The sequence below is a fragment of the Meles meles genome, chromosome 15 (genome assembly GCF_922984935.1).
Source record: "Meles meles chromosome 15, mMelMel3.1 paternal haplotype, whole genome shotgun sequence".
Lineage (NCBI taxonomy): Eukaryota > Metazoa > Chordata > Mammalia > Carnivora > Mustelidae > Meles > Meles meles.
This window is the reverse complement of record NC_060080.1, coordinates 19,743,029-19,759,824: the sequence shown is the minus strand read 5'-3', so window position 1 is coordinate 19,759,824 and position 16,796 is coordinate 19,743,029. Positions and strand designations below refer to the sequence as shown.

Sequence of the window (16,796 nt, the reverse complement as noted above, 5' to 3'; positions counted from 1 at the left end):
AGAGCGCGGGCGCTCCTGTGTGGAGACAAGCAGACTTTCAGACATCCCCGAGAAGACAGAAAACAGAAGAGTGGTGACCAGGGGCTGGGGGCAAGGGGAATGGGGAGTTAATATGAAGAGGGGACAGAGTTTCAGTCTGAGAAAGTTCTGAAGGTGGATGGTGGGGACAGTTGTACCATAGGGATACTTAATGCCACTCAATTGTACACTTGGAAATGGTTAAAATGACAAATATTATATATATTTTACCACAATATTTCTTTTTAAGTTTTTTTTTAAAAAAAAAAAGGTTCTTAGAGAAAGGCAGCCTCTCGTCAGTGCGCCGACCTTCAGCCCCAGGTTTTTCCACAACAGCACTATTGACATCTTGGGCCGAATCGTTCTCGGTTGTGGTCGCAGCCCTGTTCTAGGGCGGAGTTCAGCAGCCCCGACCCCTGTCCCCTGGAAGCCAGCAGTCTCCCCACCCCAGTGTGACCTCCAGACGTGTCTCAGACACATAACTGAAGCAAAACTGCCCCCAGGGGATGACTGCTGCCTTCACCAGCTTGGAAGGAGCCACTCACTTGGGAGCCGAGGTGGGGGGTGGCAGGCAATAGAGAAGCAAGAGGTGGTCATCCCAGGATGGAGGGGTCTTGCCTGGACAGAAGGTAAAGGTCAGCGAATCCTGAGGGACCCCAGGAGGTGGTGGGCAGGGTCTGAAGATCCAGAATGGGGCAAACCAGACATGGGTAGGCGCACAGAGAGCGACAGGATCAGGCTTTACCCAAATCTGTTGCTCTCCTCCAGCTCTACTCCCAGGGGAGAGAGGGGCGCTCACGGCCGCCATTCCTGTTCTGCCACCCCTGCTGCCCGTCCCCCCAGCCTCACAGGTGAGAAGCAGAGAAGGTTGAAATTGTCACCTTCAGCTGCTGGTGGTGGCTTCTAGAAGGGCCAGGGGCTTCTGCTGCTTCCCCTACTCCCATGGGGAAAAATGAATATTTCAAGGTATGCTCTGTCTCCTTTCAAGGGGACTGAAAAACAAAAGCCAACAAAAACAGAATTTTAAACAGTTGCTTCTGACATGCAACTAAGCTGAAACTCCCTCTGCGCCCATGAGCAGGGTGTTGTGGGTCTTAAGGGAGGCTTGGCACTCAGGGTTCAGTAGTGGATGCTGAGTGCCCGCTGGGCACCCTGTTCCTGCTGCGGCTAGCCTGAGAAAGCAAAGTCCCTCCCGCCAGGAGTGGACGGTCCGCGGATGACGGGGGCCAGGAGGTGGCTGGGAGGAAGGCGTGGAGGTAGGTAGGGGCGGAAGGGTGCAGACCCGGCTCTCCTCGTGGCTTCCTTGCATGGATTAGGCTGTTCTCATCAAAGATGCCCCTTTCAGGGTGCACCCAGCCCCCCTGAGAGGTGTGGACAGTCACTTCAGTCCGTTTGCCCGTGGACCTCCCTCCTTTCTCTCGATGGTTTCTTGTAGGTGGATTTAACCTGCTCAGTTGCCTGGGCCGCAGAGAGGGAGCCAGTGAGGGCCCGGGGCTTGCTGGGGCAGAGGGGGTGTGTGTGTGTATGTGTCTTCTTTTCTTCCTTTCTTTCTTTTTCTTTTTTTTTTTTTAAGATTTCATTTGTAAGTAGTCTCTCTACCCAATGTGGGGCTCGAACTTACAACCCAGAGATCAAGAGTCACATGCCCCACCGACAAGCGAGCCAGCCAGCCACCCCGGGGTGGGAGGGTTCTGGAGGGATAAGTTGGATCAAGGACTGGCCTGGGTGGGAATCGGCAGCTTCCCCAATCCCAGAACTTTGGCTAACACAGGGTCATCTAGAACCAGAGAGAGTGGCTCAATTGGGAGGAGAGAAAGGGTAGGCAGGAGGGGAGGGGGTATTTCAGCATGCTGAGCTAAGCCTGGGCGGGAGCTGTGCAGAGCGCTTCCCTTCTCCTCATTTGCCCAGCTCTGGAAGGGGGGTCGGTCTCATGCTACTGCAGACGGGGGTCCTCCAGGGCGGGCCTGGGAGGGATGCTTGATCAGAGCAGGTGGGGGGCAGAGCAGGTCCTCCTGGCTCTCTCTGCTATGGAGCTGGCAATCAACAGGAAGTGAGTCCCAGGGTGAGAAGAGGCCATGTGGTCCCCAGGCAGGAAGTTAGTGACAGCAGAATTGTCTCAAGCAGCTTAGTGGGGCTGGGAGCCTGCCCCAATTCGAGGTATCTGTGGGGCAGCAAGTGGCCAGAAGGAGAAAGGACACAGCCATGGTAAGAGCTTCACTCTGACCCGAATTTCCCAGTCCAAGTTGGCCCAGCGGACCCCCAGCCCACCTCCCCGGCAGAGGCATGTTCAGAGCTCTGTGGTGCCCAGCACGGCTGGACATTTGGGAGGGGGGCTGTGGGGGCCTGGGCATCCCCCACGCTTCTTGGGCTGTCTCAAGGTGAGACGATTTCTACCAGGGAGGGGTTTTCTAGGTCAGGGAACCCTGTTGGCTTGAGCTGGGAGGTGGGGAAGGACCTCTCAGTCCTGGACAGAGTGTGTCCAAATACTCAGGGATGGAAGCTAAGGAGAAAGACGGGGCCTACTCGCTCCCTTGCATTCCTGCTTCTGACCTCCTGGCTCTGCTGGCTTTAGCCCTCTGTGCCCAAGGCTAGGCTGGCAGAGGACTTCAGGCCGAGGACTGTGTACCTTTGCAGATTGCCCTGGGAGCTTCCCTTGGGGGAAGCAGACCTGCCCCAAGCTACCCCACCTAGGAAAGGTGCACCCCACGCCAGGAAAACAGCTTGGCTAGTCCCTCTGCTCGCCCACAGGCTGCTCTGGGTGCCTAGAGCCTTGTCCAGGGAGGACTTGGGGTTTTATTTTGTTTTTATTTATTTATTTTGTCCCCAAGGCCCTTGTCCCTATTGGCCACCCTGGGGGTTCCTCAATGGGCAGCTCAGGGGCACCTCAACAGGGCTGAGAGTTGAGGATATAGACCTTAGAGCAGACGTAGCCTTAGAGATTGTCCATCGCGAGCACTCTCTCAGGCTGTCGGGGTGCGCTTTGAGGGGTACAGCTCTTTGGAGGGAATTTGGCAGGCCCTCCAGCAGCCACCCCACCTCTGGGACCCCGATCTACAGGCATATGCAGGCGCACAGAACTGTAAGTGCACGGGGCTCATTGCCACGAAAAGCAAATGGCCCAAAGGCCCACTATTAGGGAACCGTTGGCATAAATTCTGGGGCATCCATTCACTAGAATGTGGAGCAGCTGTGAAGTAGGAGAGACAGATCCATATGCACGGGTATGGAGAGATGCCCACTGTGCTTGTTAAGTGGAAAAGCAAGTTATAGAATACGGAGTAGTAAGACACCCTATTAGGGAAAAACCCTGGATCCGGCTGTGCGTGTGAATCCATGTGTATAAACATGTAACTCACAAACGATTGTAGACGCGTAGAAACAAAGTCTGCAAAGGATCCTCACCAAACTGTTAACAAGAGTGTACCCGTGGTTTTGGAGGTGGGGGATTGAAAAAGGAGCTTTAACCTTTCACCACGACTCATTTTTGAATCATTTGAGTTTTCATATATGTCTTTTATAAACAAGGAAAAAAAAAGACTTTGATGGAAAAAACCACAGGGGTCGGACCTAGGCATCTCCCCTTATAGGTGGGGCAGCCAGCCGAGGGCCCTCCTGGACAGTGCCCTGCTGAGGTGGTAGACTAGCCTGGCGTTTGCCCTTCCCATAGGTGTTCGTGAATGGAGCCGGACGGGGTTGCTCAGGGCCGACCCATGCCCATGGACGAGAGCGCAGGGGACGCTTGCCACTTCCACACCATGAGGGCACCTCCATTCCTTCTGAGATGCCCTAGCCTACTTCCCCCAAGGACAGAGTGCTCACCAGCCTCTCCTGCCCCTGGGCTATCCTTACAAAGTGTGTGACCTTGAGGAGCGCCTGGGTGGCTCAGTGGATTAAGCCTCTGCCTTTGGCTCAGATCATGATCTCAAGGTCCTGGGATCGAGCCCCACATCGGGCTCTCTGCTCAGCAGGGAGCCTGCTTCCCCCTCTGCCTACTTGTGATCTGTCTGTCAAATAAATAAATAAATAAATAAATCTCAATAAATAAATAAGTAAATCCATCAAAAACAAAAACAAAGTGTGTGACCTTGAGCAAGTCATGGAATTCTCGGAGAGCCTCCTCAAGGAGGTTGAGTGGCTCAAAAGGGGTCGGTGAGAAGGAGCCTTGCCCACCACGCAGGGGCATTTACAAAGGACAGTTAGATGATTACTCTTGGTGTGATTCTTATTTCCTGGAACTGTAGCAAGTTCCATTCTTAGACTCTTGGGGATGAAGGGGAACATTTCCTATTAGAAGGGGAGCATGAGACACATGCTGGCGGGGGCGGGGGCGGGGGCGCTCACTGTGGATGCTGCGAACTGCTTGTGGGGGCTGTAGGCTCTCCAGGGTCAGGATGCCGGAGAGCACGTGGGGTCCAGAGCTGAAGGAAAGAACTGTGCTGGGCTTTGGGGCCCAACAGAATGCTTGTCTGGGAGGCCTCCTTTGACCCTTCCGCTCCAAGATGCAGCTAGTCCCTGTTTGGGTCTGGGCCTTGACAGGCCAAAAGGAAAGCTGGGGGAATCTGGCAAAAGTCAGATCAGCCCAAGGTGACCAGAATTGATCGGTGACGCTAGAGTCTTCTGTAGAGGGGTCGTGATTGGAAGTAGAGAGAGTGTGAGGAATGTTTGTTTTTTTTTTAAAAAATCTTTGATTGATTTATTTTTTGTGAGGCTCGAACTCCTAACCCCGAGATCAAGAGTTGCATGCTCTACCCGCTGAGCCAGGCAGGCCCTCCAGAATGTTTGTTTTCACTTACACATAGATGTATTTATTTTTTCACGTATGTATAGAGGGACGTTTGTTTTTAATAGGGGCCTCAGAGTTGGCTTGGAGGCCGTCTGTCACCTCTGGGAGTCGGGGGGCAGCGGCGTGGGTCACAGCGTGGCAGTGAAACCAGGCTGGCAAACCTGCCTGCGTTCCTCTGCTGCTGCTTCTGCTCGAGTCCACAAGCCCATTGACCTCAGCGAATCGGGCCCAGGGATCCCTTGAAACTGAGAGCAGAATTGTGTGTGTATTCGCTTGCGTGGACGCTTATGCGGACGAGGTTTTCTGGACAACGGGTGGCATGACTTTCACCAGAATTTCAGGGGAGCTAGTGATCCAAAAGAGGAAGACCTGTGATCTAATCCTCCCCTCCTGTTTCTTCATCTTTCCAGGTGGAAAGCAGTGACACACCAAAGGACCCTGCAGTGACCTCCAAGTCCCCGTCCATGGCCCAGGACTCAGGCCCCTCAGAGCTGTTACCCAATGGGGACTTGGAGAAGCGGAGTGAGCCCCAGCCGGAGGAGGGGAGCCCCGCTGGAGGGCAGAAGGGCGGGGCCCCAGCAGAGGGAGAAGGTGCGGCTGAGACCCTGCCTGAAGCCTCCAGAGCCGTGGAGAATGGCTGCTGCACCCCCAAGGATGGCCGAGGAGCCCCTGCAGAAGAGAGTGAGTCCTGGGGACAAGGGGCCGCCTCTTCTGGGATCCCCAGGATTCCCCCAAGGGTTAGAGACTGGGGCCAGCAGGCCCCAGCAGGCATGGGAGCTGGAGGTCTACTTGCCAAGGCTGTACCCCGGGGGCTGCTGGCTGGATGCAGCCAGCACACATGTTTTATTTGGCCCATGTAGTGTTTCAAACATTTTCAAAAATTAGTTGCCAGTATTTAAAAATCAAGAAATTTCACATAAAAATCTGGAGTTTTGGCTTCTCATGGAAAAAAAAAAAAGCTAGATCTGGCACCAGTGGGTTTGTAGAATGCCAACAGTTGCAGGATTGGGGTGATGGCTGTCCCCCACACCCCTCCGTAGTCTGGTTGTGAGCCTCAGTTTCCCTCAGCCCTTACCTGGCCTGCTGCTCCTTCTACAAGACCTGCAGCTCTCGGGGACTGCGTGCTGAGCCCCTGGCCTGGGTGTTCCAGGCAGGGGATGCCCTCTGCCAGGAAGAGCCCACTTAGCCTGCCCCAGCACAGAGGTCTCAGCTGACTCAGCTCAAGTGTGGTTGTGACTGAGTGGGATGGGGGCAGCGCAGAGGGGGGTGGCCGGTGCGCCAGGCCCCTTCCTCCCCAGACTTTTTGGCCTTGCCCTGGAGTCCTGGAAAATTGCCTGCTTTTCTCTTTCAGGTTAAGCCAGTGATTTCAGGGCCAACCAAGCTGTAAACATGTTAGTAATGAGGACAACTAGCATTTGTACCGGGCTTCACAGTTTACAGAGTGTTTCCTCATATATTACCACATTTGATCCTCCCGGGGCCCTGCCAGGCTGTTTTGCATATGTGCATTTTAATTCAAAAAGTCTTCCTTCCAAGCACGGTTGATGGAATGAGTAAATCGATTAATTGGCATAACTTACTTTGCATGGATCCAAACCCAATATTCATGCAGGATTGAGAGCATTTCCAGAAAAGAGATTTCCAAATTAAAAACAAAACAAAACAAAACATATATATACACCTATACTTCATTCATTTACAATTCAACTGATATTTAATGATGTTCCTGTTAGGTACAAAGCACTTTCTGAGGTACTCTGTATTCTTTCTTTTAGTCCTCCAAACAATCTTCTTTGAGAGGTATTATTATTCCCATTTTCAGGCAGAAAAAACCCTGCCACTTAGCGAGATGAAGTGACTTGCTCAGGGCACCCCCGGAGCCTGTAAGTGGTGGATCCAGGATGCATTCGGTCTTGGCTCTAAAGGTGGTGTGTCCTTCTGCTGTCCCCTTTTATTCTGCAGGGGGGCTCAGGGCTGGCTGGCCGGTAACTGCCCAGCGCTCCTGGCCTCACCTGAGAGCCTTGTGAGTGTGGGTAGGTCCTGACACCGGGTGGGAGTGTTCAAGGGGCTGGAGTGGAGGGAAACCCAGGAGAAAAGGGAAAAGAGACCCTCTCCCTCCCTCTAAGAATACCAGGTATTCCAGAGCGGAAACTGGGAGCCCATCAGTAAACCCAGCACCCCCCTGCCCCCACCCCACACAGTGTGCTGATTCCTGGGACCCCACCACGACTGGCTGGCCGTAAGCTGCAGGCCTTCTGGCCTGGTGGGATGGAGCTAGAGTTCTCAGGCCAGTCTTAACCCTTGAGTGTTTGCTTTCACTTTGGGGTTTCTCTGTCTCCGCTTCTGTTTGTTCTCCAGAGTTCCTTCTTCAGTCAGTCAGTAGGTGCTTGTGAAACCTCCATTTGGTGTGGTGTGTGTGTCAGGATCTGGGCCAGGAGCTGGGGAAACCATCAGGAACAAAAACCTGGTTCTTGCCTTCAAGGACCTCACAGTCGGCTGGAGAGACAGACGTTAATGAGAAATTCACGCTGAGAGGCTCCCCTACAGGGAGATAGGTTCTCTAAGAGAAAATAAACACAGTGGGGTGAGGAACTGTGACCAGGGAAACCCCAGCCAGCCCAGCCTGTTCCACGGAAGCGGAAGGATGACTGGGGGTTCACCAGGTGAGGGGTGGTGTAGGAGGGAATGAAAACAGGTACAGAGGCTCCCGAGTAGGAGGGAGCAGGGCCCCTAGAGCCGGCCTTTGAGGACATCCTCCCAGGGCATGGCGGGGTGTGTGTGCGTGCGCGTGCGTGCGTGTGTGCGTGCGCACGCAACGTGATCTGCTTTGTGTTTTGAAAAAAAATCACTTTGCACCCTGGTTACCAGAGCGGAACAGAAAGGCTGGGAAGCGGGGTTAGGGGGCTGCTGCAGGTGTGGAGGGGAGGAGGGCGGCTGTAATGAGGTGGAGGCAGAGGTGGAGAGAAGAGGGCAAGCACCAGGAACCCAAGCGGAAAGGGGAGAGATGGTGAACTCCTGGGTTTGGGATTTTCGTACATCAAGGGGGACCTTCCTCAGAATGCTCCAAGCCTCCCTGACCTCCCAGTAGCCTTGGAGCACTCCTGTGTTGTGCGCTCGTGGGCCTCAGAGCTGGGGGGACCCCTGAAGGCCACTGTGCATTGGCTGCATGCTGAGGCTGGTGAGGTGCTGCCCCGGGGCATTGGCAGTGGTCGGCTGGAGGCTCGGCGGCCCGGCCCACAGCCAGCCACGCAGAACGCGCACACAGCTGCTTAGTTCCAAAGAGGGAGGAGACTAAGGCCCTAGGGAGGTAGCGATTTGGCCATGGTTTCCTTCCGTTCCCCTCATTCCAGGTTTCCTCTCAGGGGACCCCATCCCTCTCCCCTGAACCCCTCCCATTAGTTCCTATACAGGAAAAACGGAGGACTTTAAGGCAGCATTCCTGTGCACACAGGTGCCCCCGATCCTGATAGTACAGCCAGGGAAAGAAGGAGGAACAGGGGAGATGATGAGTAATCAGGACAAGAGCCACCTGGATAGGCAGGTGGTGGCCTTGGGACTGCTCCTGCACTCCTAGCATTAATGCCGCCATGATTGTAATAGAAACGATGGTCATATGGCTTCCTTTTACTGGATATTGACTATGTGTTGAGTGTCCTATATCCCAACTCCTCAAAGAGGCCCAGGGACCAACTGTGTTACCTGGTATCACCTTGAAATGTAGAAATGAAGAATCTCAGGCCCTACCCTAGACCTGTGGCGTCAAAAGCTACGTTTGAAAGAGATTCTCATGATTTCGATGGACAGTGAACTTTAAGAAGCCCTGCTCTTTAGTTATCCATTCTCTTGCTTAATTTTTGTGATCATATGAGGAAGACTTATTGTCCCCATTTTTCAGATGGGGAGACTGAATGTTCAGAAAGGTTAAGGTACTTACCCAAGATAATATAGCTAGTAAAGGATCGGATTCGGATCAGCACAAAGCCCTTTTCTGCTCAGATTGGGCTAGTGACTGCCCTCTAAGGCAAGCCTGGCCTTAGCCTTGTCATGGAGATTTGGGTTCCTTTTAAAGGAAATTTGGGGTGGTCCCCGGCCCAGTATAGGCTTAGACTGACAGGTAAGTGTGGTAGTGTTGGAGGCACCCTGGGCTCTCCTGCCCCCTGGACCTGAGATACTCTAGGGTCACGTCTGAGGCTGCCAGGGCCACCCTAGGAGGCACACAGCCACCTGGCCCGCCTGTGACCCTGGGTCTGGGCCAGGAGCAGATGGACTGCAGAGGGAGTGTTGAGAGAACAGCTGACCCTCCTTGACTCAGGACAAGTGCTGCATTCTGAGGCAGGCCCGTTTTTTGTTTTGCTGGGCCAGGCTGGAAAGTGTGTGTGTGTGTGTGTGTGTGTGTGTGTGTGTGTGTGTGTGTGATATCACTCAGTGGGCATGTGCAGAATCTGTCCGGGAGAAAATTCCAGAAAGAAGCCAGTTGGAAACTGCACGAGGAAAACTACTTCTGTTTGGGGGAGCATGGGGGCCAGGGAATAGGGAAGGGGAGAACACGAAGGTGGCGGAGGATAAAGTGAATGGGGCTGGGCATTCAGGAGCCCTGAGATCTGATTTCCGCTCTGTCAGTCACTCCGCACCCACCCCCCCAGCCTCAGTTTCCCCACTGGCAAAATCTAGGGGCTGGGCAGGTGCTCCATCATCTCTGCAGTTACCTTCAACCCTGATTTCTTTCCATCGGAATGAATAGATGATTCCCCATAATGAGATGTTTGAGAGGTCAGAGGGACCACGCTGCGCCCTGGCCCTAGGGCGGGCGCCCCCTCCTGGCGGCCCAAAGCCTTGTTGGGAGAACCGCCAGGTGTGAGAGAAAATGGGGGGGGGGCGCCCTAGGGACGGAAAGGGGACCCGGCTCCAGGGAGCCTGAGAAAAAATCGGGGGAGCTGGCTGTGCTGAGCAGAAGCACGGAGGAAGAGACAGCAAGACCGGGTGAGACGTACCTTCAAAAGCCTGTCGCGTAAAGTGTTAGTGAGCACCCCAGTTCCCGGCGCGCGCCCACGACAGACGCTGGCGCTTCCTCCCCCGCCCCCCACCCCCACCCCCGGGCAGCCGTCTGGGCACCGTCGCTGTCCCTGTTGTGTGGCCCGCGCGTGTGCCCGCGCTGGCTGCCTGGGCCCCTGCCTCCCCTCCCCTGGGCTCCGGGGGCGCTGTAACCCCTGGGCTGCCCCTCCCCCGGGGGCACACACTCAGAGCCCCAGGGCTTCTCTAGTGAGAGAGAGGGAAAGAAACTTCCTCTCCGGGGCCGGAGGAGGCCTTCAATGCTGTCTGGTTTCCGCTTCAGAGCCAGGAGATGAAGTAGGGGCTGTTTTTTCCGTTTTGGGCTCCCCCACCCCAACTACCATGAGCCAGCCTCATTGACCTTCCTGCTTTGGGCCCAAGCTCAGTATTCTTGGCTTCAGAGATAGGAGTTCAGGGGCCCAGGTGGGAGGAGGGCTCACTGCCCCCCCCCCACCCCAGAAAGCTCTGGAAGGCATAATCATCCCAGTCCCACAGCCAGGGGTGGCTCGCCTGCAAGGTGTGTGCTGGGCCTGGGAAGGTCATCCGGGTGAGGACCTGAGAGGACCAGGGTGGGAGGACAGGGATGTTCTGGAGGAATGTGGCTGCCCTCCCAAGTGGGGTCCAGACAGGGACGGGGAGAGGATGGGACTCTCCTGTAGACAGAACTTCTGGAGCTTTTGCCCCCGGGGAGGCTTTCCTTCTAGGAACTGGAATCCGGGCCTAGCTGGAGAGCTGCAGGGAAGAGGTGCAGGGAAATGGCTTAGGGAAAGGGAGCCACACTGATATTTATCGAGCACATACTACATGCTACGTCCGGCTCCAGGCACTCCAGGTTCCCAGTAACCTAAGATTTTAAACAGTTGGCTGTCTTGATTCAGTGAGAAAACAGGCTAGAAGAGGTTATAGAGGTCACACAGAAACACCTGGAAACCAAGTCTTTTAGAAGAAAGGTTCGGGGTGGGGAGAGGGGGTGCAGAGGCAGGTATGGATAACAGAACCACAGTGTTGAGACCCGCAGAAGGACCCTAGAGATAGATCGTCTCCAGCCTCATTATCTTCCACGTAAGGAAACAGCCTCAGAGACAAAGTTGCTTCACCAGAGTCTTGCGCCAGTGGCCCTGTACCCCGCTGCCCCCGAGGACATCTTTGCCTCACTCCCTAGAAGCATACAGCTCCCTTCCAGGGCAGGGGAGACTGTGGGGTCTGGCCCCTCCTCTGGGAAGGGAGCTGTTCCTAGACAGCCCCGTCTGTGTGCCTGAGACAGAGTCAATGGGTCAGAAGCCTTGGCCCTGGCTTTTCTATTGTTCCTTCGGATTTGGGCCTCCAGAGCTGCCCCAGTCCCTTCTCTGCTCTAGGCCGTGCTCTGAGTCCTTGGGGCCAGCATGGTGCCTAGCACGCAGTGGGCCATCAGGTTTGACACGTGAACAACTGAATGGTTAGAGGACCCCTGTCCCCGTGGCAGGGACCCCAGGCACAAGGTGGGGCCTCTGAGCCACTCCTGTAACTCTGCCGACAGTCCCTTTGTTCTTCCCTCTCCACAGGCAAGGAACAGAAGGAGACCAACATCGAATCCATGAAAATGGAGGCAAGTGTTTTCCTCAACCCCCAGGGGCTCTGTGGATCCTGATTCTAGAAGAAGGCCACCTCTCTGACCAACCGTGGCGAATGTGTGTGAGGGGATCCTGAGGTGGTCTGTCCCCTTCTTTACATGTCCCCATGTAAGGAGGAAAGGAGATGGGTGTGGAGGTTAGAAGCCCCCCAACAAGGCAGCCAGCTGGTCCCCTCTGAGACCAGGCACCTCCCCACATGGTTCATGTCCATGTGGCCCCCAGCCCCCAGCCCGTGGCTCACTTCTCCAGCCGGAACAGGGCCTTGCCCAGCACTCTCAGGGTTGACATCTCTGGCCAGGAGTCAAAGCTCCTGTGTTCTGTTCGAGGTGGGTGCCTCCTCAGTTTCCCCTCAGGAGGAGCGAACCTTGCAGTGGGACTGTCAGTGCCCATCTTAATGCCAGTCTGTCTCTCTGTCGTCTCTCTGTCCTAGGGCTCCCGGGGCCGGCTGCGGGGTGGCTTGGGCTGGGAGTCCAGCCTCCGCCAGCGGCCCATGCCGCGGCTCACCTTCCAGGCGGGGGACCCCTACTACATCAGCAAGCGCAAGCGGGACGAGTGGCTGGCACGCTGGAAAAGGGAGGTGAGGTGCCTTCTGGCCTGGGCCCCAGCCTGCCCCACAGAATTGGAAAACCAGAAGTTAGCTTCAGCCGCCCCCTGGAGCTGTTGTCAGGCCCCGGCTGAGCCTCAGTTTCCCCTTCAAGTTAACTTCTTGCACTTACAGGAAACCGCTTAACTCCTAGGCAGTGACTGGTCTCTTTTTTTGTTCAACAAATGTTTATTGATCACTTCCCGTGTCTCAGGTAGTGTACTAGGCTCTGTGCATGTACAGTTCCCGGCCTCGTGGAGCTGACATTCTGATGGAGGAGACTGAACAAGTAAAGACAGAAAAGGAAAGGAGGGGCTGAAATAGAGGATAGCAGAAGCCTGCTTTAGGTGGGGTGGTCAGGGGAGGCTTCTTGGAGGAGGTGGCCTTTTAAAGTTAAGACCGAAAGGAGCAGGAGAGCTGGCTCTGATCTGGTTGCTCCTTGGTCCTTTAGTCTCCACTACCTCAATGCCTCTTGCTGCTAAATCCCTCTACTGGCTAGCTTCTACCACCCCCCACCCTGAGCCCCCGCTGCCCACGAGCCCCATGGAAGGTATCTAGTGAGGATTGGGGTGAGGTAGAATGTTCTAGGCAGAGGAAACACCACAAGCAAGACCCCGACTTGTTTGGCAAAACGTGAAACGAGCGAGGGAGAAGGTGGGGTCAGACAAGGCTGGGAGGTAGGCAGGGGTCCAGCCATGTGGAGCTCTGCAGGTCTTGGCCAGAAGCTGGTATAATTCTGAGTACATGGAAGGTTTCTGTGCAGAGGAACAATTTGCTGTGGATTAGAGGGACGGCAGTGGAGACAGGGCAGATTCGGGATGCATTTTGGGGATAGAATCAGTAAGGCTTGCTGATGGATGGGAGGGGTGAAGGAGGGGAGGAAGTGGAAGGACCCAAGGACAACTCCCAGGGGTCTCACCTGAATACCTAGTGATGGTTGTGCCATGTACTCAGATGGGGAAGGCAGCCGGCGGAGCGGGTTTGGGACTGCTGGGAACTGGCAGTTCAGCCTGAGAGGCCGAGGTGCCTGGAGCGGGCGGGGTAGGCAAGTCCGCACTTCAGATGCAAAGATGGGAGGACGTCAAGAGCAGAAGCTGCTGTTTAAGTCCAGGGAAACGGATGAGCTCACCTGGGGTTAGGGAGAGAGAAGAGCCCAAGTCCCAGGTTTCCTCCAACTGCACCCCTGGAAACTGCACCATTTATAGGCTGTGTAGAGAGGACTGCAAGGGCTGAGAGGCATGTCCATTGCCTCTGACAACCTGGAGGTAGCCGGTGACTTTTCTAAGAGAAGCTTGCGTGGGGGTGGAAGCCAGCCCATGGCAGGCTACCGCAGGGACAGGAGGTGAGGCCGTGGAGACCGAAAGACCAAGGAGCCAGCAGCCTATCAAGCCCGATGTGTGGGGCCGCTCTCCTGTCTGATCCGCAGAGACGGTAGACCTCTGGCAGCAGGAAGGGAGCAGAAGTGGCGTGAGTTGCCACCATCTGGGGCGTTCGTCCCAGGCCTTCAAAGGAAGGCATTATCCGACTTACACTGTGTGAGCGCTCCCTCTAGAAGAAGTCTAGAACGAGGTAGGGGTTTGTCTGAGTGATGGTCTCCAGTTCCTTCGGGCTCCAAGAAGGCAGAAATTTCTCTCCTGGAAGAGCCTGGAGAAGGGGCAGCTTGTCAAGGGTCCCGGACAAGAGAGGCACTTGACCCTGAGCTCCAAGTGTGGTCTTTAGGGCGAAATTCAGAAACTGGGGCTGTTCTTGCCATCTGATGGGTTGCCAGTCCCCGGCAGCCAGCGGGGGCAGGGCGGAGGGGTGCGTTTTCCTGCTCTCCCAGAGTCCTAGGGCCAGAAGGCTATGCATAATGACATTTAGACCTGGAACACTCATACATTCTGTGGTTCTCAGACTAGGCTCCCCTGCAGAAGCAGTATGGAAGCCTGCCCTCAGCTGCCAGAGAAAAGGGGACCTTCTCTCAACTCACAGGAAAAATTAGGATAGTCAGAGCATTTTCTCGATTTTATCATTTCCACTAGAATTTAAAAAGACTTGATCATGGGCCTCTTGTAGCATACGCAGAAGCAGAGAGATTGGTGGACTAAAGAAACCCCCACGTACCTATCACCCAGCTTCAACAATCATCAAGAGCTTTTCTAGTAAACTCTCGATGTTTGCCATCCACTTCCCCACCCCCAGCCAAGAAAGGTCACCAACGAGCATTAACAGAAAAACTTAAAAAGTTGATTCAATTGAAAATGTTTTAGGCATATGTGACTTGAGATGGAGAGGTCTTCCCCTGCCCCCAAAATATATTTTCTGGGCCGCCTGGCTGGCTCAGTCTGTTGAGCACAAGACTCTTGATCTCTGGGTCTTGAGTTCAAGCCCCATGTTGGGTATAGAGCTTACTTAAAAAAAAAAAAAAAGTATATATATATATATGTATATATATGTATATATGTATACATATATATATATATATATGTATGTATACATACACACACACACACATATATAGACATACTTTTTGCCAATCTGTTCCTTCCTTATTTATATTCTGTGACTAAAGAGTCCATCGAGAATTTGTGACTGTCAGCACAGGAGTCAGAGCTGCTGGTCACCTCACTCTCAGAGTAGGGAGGCAGGGGCTGCCCTTAGGTGCTGGCCATGGGCTCACAGGCCCCCTTCAGGCTTCCTGCTGCCTGCCGAGACCTGGCCCCAGTACCGTACCTGCCCGCCTTGGGCTGTGCCCGGCGTCTAGCGGGCAGCCAGCTGCAGGTATCACAAATGCTGGGGAAACACAGCTAGCTCCAAGACTGCCAGGTTCCTTTCAGACTGAAGAGTAGTAACTGTCCCCACGGAGTGGCGTACCAGAGGTAAAGAAGCCCTTCCTGGCCACCTCACCTCGTTCCCTGGCATTCGACCCTTTCTTCTGATACTGCCTCCCTTGGCCTTCCTGACCTTGGCCCTGAAGTTCTTCCCCATTTCCTCCAACTGCATCTGCTCAGCCTCCTCCTCTGTCCCATAGCAATGGCATCCCCAGATCTCTGCCTGCCCCTCTGCTCCCCCGCTGCTCTTGATCCCCTTAACCACTTAAGGGTTCTCATAGATCCTACCACCTACCTGCCTTCCTCCCCAAAAGACACCTCCCCTCCCCAAAGCACGGTTCCAGATGTTTCCTAGGCAGTGTCACTTGAAGGGCCAGCCAGCCCTTCCTAACCTCAGAATGCAATACCCGCTCTCTAAAACTTCCTGCAGGGCCCCGTTATTGGGCAGCCAGAACCCTCCGTGTCTGCTCACTGTGTAAGATACTGGGGGTACTGGAAGCCTAGAGGATGCCTAGTCACCCCAAGATAGGATGAGGGTTCAGGGTACCTCGGGAAGGGCATCACCCATGGATCATCCATGCATCAAGCAAGAGGTGGCTTCTGGCTTTTAAGGGGTGAACCGGAATTTAGGAAAGAGGGAAGAAGGGCATTGCAGAGGGAGGTGTATGGCTTGTGCAAAGGGTCTGGGGCACAAGGCAGCATGGCCTTTTCAGGATCAGAAAGGGAAGTTTGTGGTAGGGCACAGGATGTGGGGACTGAGGACTGTGTTGTCCCGTCTTGGGGTTTCCACCAGACCCCAGTCCACACCTGCCCCTTCCTTGGTCCACGTGCCCCACCTGGGGGTTCTTCTTCCCTTAAGTATTCCACCAGCTACATTTCCTTTCGCCATGACACCCTCGTCAATCCAGTTATTAAGTGAGGTTTACTTTTGACTTTTCCATCGGAGATTACCTACCTCCCCAGGCTTTCCTCCCCCAGAAAAAAATGTGTAAGAAGGCTTAGACTATCACAAAAGGAATGAAATGTAAAGTAACTGGGTGAGGAAAATGAGACATTTGCTCCTTCCCTGGTACTGAGGTGGGAATTCCGGCTGGAGGTGGGAAGCTCTTATCTTCTGTCTGTCCCTTCATGGATTCCCTTCACTTCCTTCCTAAGCCTTTTAAGGACTAAGCTGTGCTTGAATCATGACGAGGCCTTGCAGGACAACCTACAGGAGCTTCCCATCATCTCCCTCATGGTGTCAGGAATCCTCAGGCCGTTTTTCCAGGCATCGGTGCTCGCTGTGACTTCCTCCCACCGCACCTCACCACCATTCTCATAGAGAAAGGTCCTCCGAGAGGGACCAGTCCCCCCTTTATATTGGCCTTTTCTTTCCTCCCTGCCTCTGCTCCCCCTGGGGTTTCCTTTATCTGTTCTTCAGGAGTCCACAAGGCTCTCCGGCTCATCCTGACCCCCTTCTCTGCACCCCATAGCCCTTACTGTTAGTGTTTTTGGCTGTAGCACTCTGGGAAATTTCATAGGGTGTTTTTCACTATTTCTTCCCTATTAGTCGAGTCGTCCCCCATCACGCCCAGTCTGATGTTGGGCAGGGGACGTGGGTTCAGCAAATGGCTGTGGGCTGGCCATGCAGTTGACAGGTTGGTGAACATGGAATACCTCCTCAGAGGGCTCAGACCCTCTGAGGCGATTTCTGCCTTGAGGCCCCAAGCCCTTGGTTTCCATAGGGTTTTCCCAGAGGCGCCGACAGGTGTACCCGGAGAACAGCTTGGGGCCCGGGGACCCGTGCAATTAGGTTCTCATGGCTGAGGGGGTGCCCTGATTCTTGTCCACCCTGTGTTCCTGCGGTTTCTGCTGGGCCTCTGCTGTGCTCCACCTGGGAGAACTGGGCCCAGGCCCCGGCAGGCAGAGAGGGTCCAGGCCCTGGCAGCGGGGAGGGCGGGTGG

The 16,796-nt window shown here is 54.6% G+C and overlaps 1 protein-coding gene across 3 annotated transcripts in view; it reads left to right on the top strand.

The window, feature by feature from the left end:
• DNMT3A (DNA methyltransferase 3 alpha) overlaps positions 1 to 16,796 on the top strand; it is a 97,357-nt gene that overhangs the window by 48,617 nt on the left and 31,944 nt on the right. For all 3 annotated transcript variants that reach the window (XM_045978870.1, XM_045978868.1, XM_045978869.1), the window contains exons 4-6: positions 5,212 to 5,482; positions 11,392 to 11,435; positions 11,891 to 12,037. In XM_045978870.1, the coding sequence (XP_045834826.1) occupies positions 5,212 to 5,482; positions 11,392 to 11,435; positions 11,891 to 12,037 (462 nt within the window). The remainder of the gene's footprint in view (positions 1 to 5,211; positions 5,483 to 11,391; positions 11,436 to 11,890; positions 12,038 to 16,796) is intronic.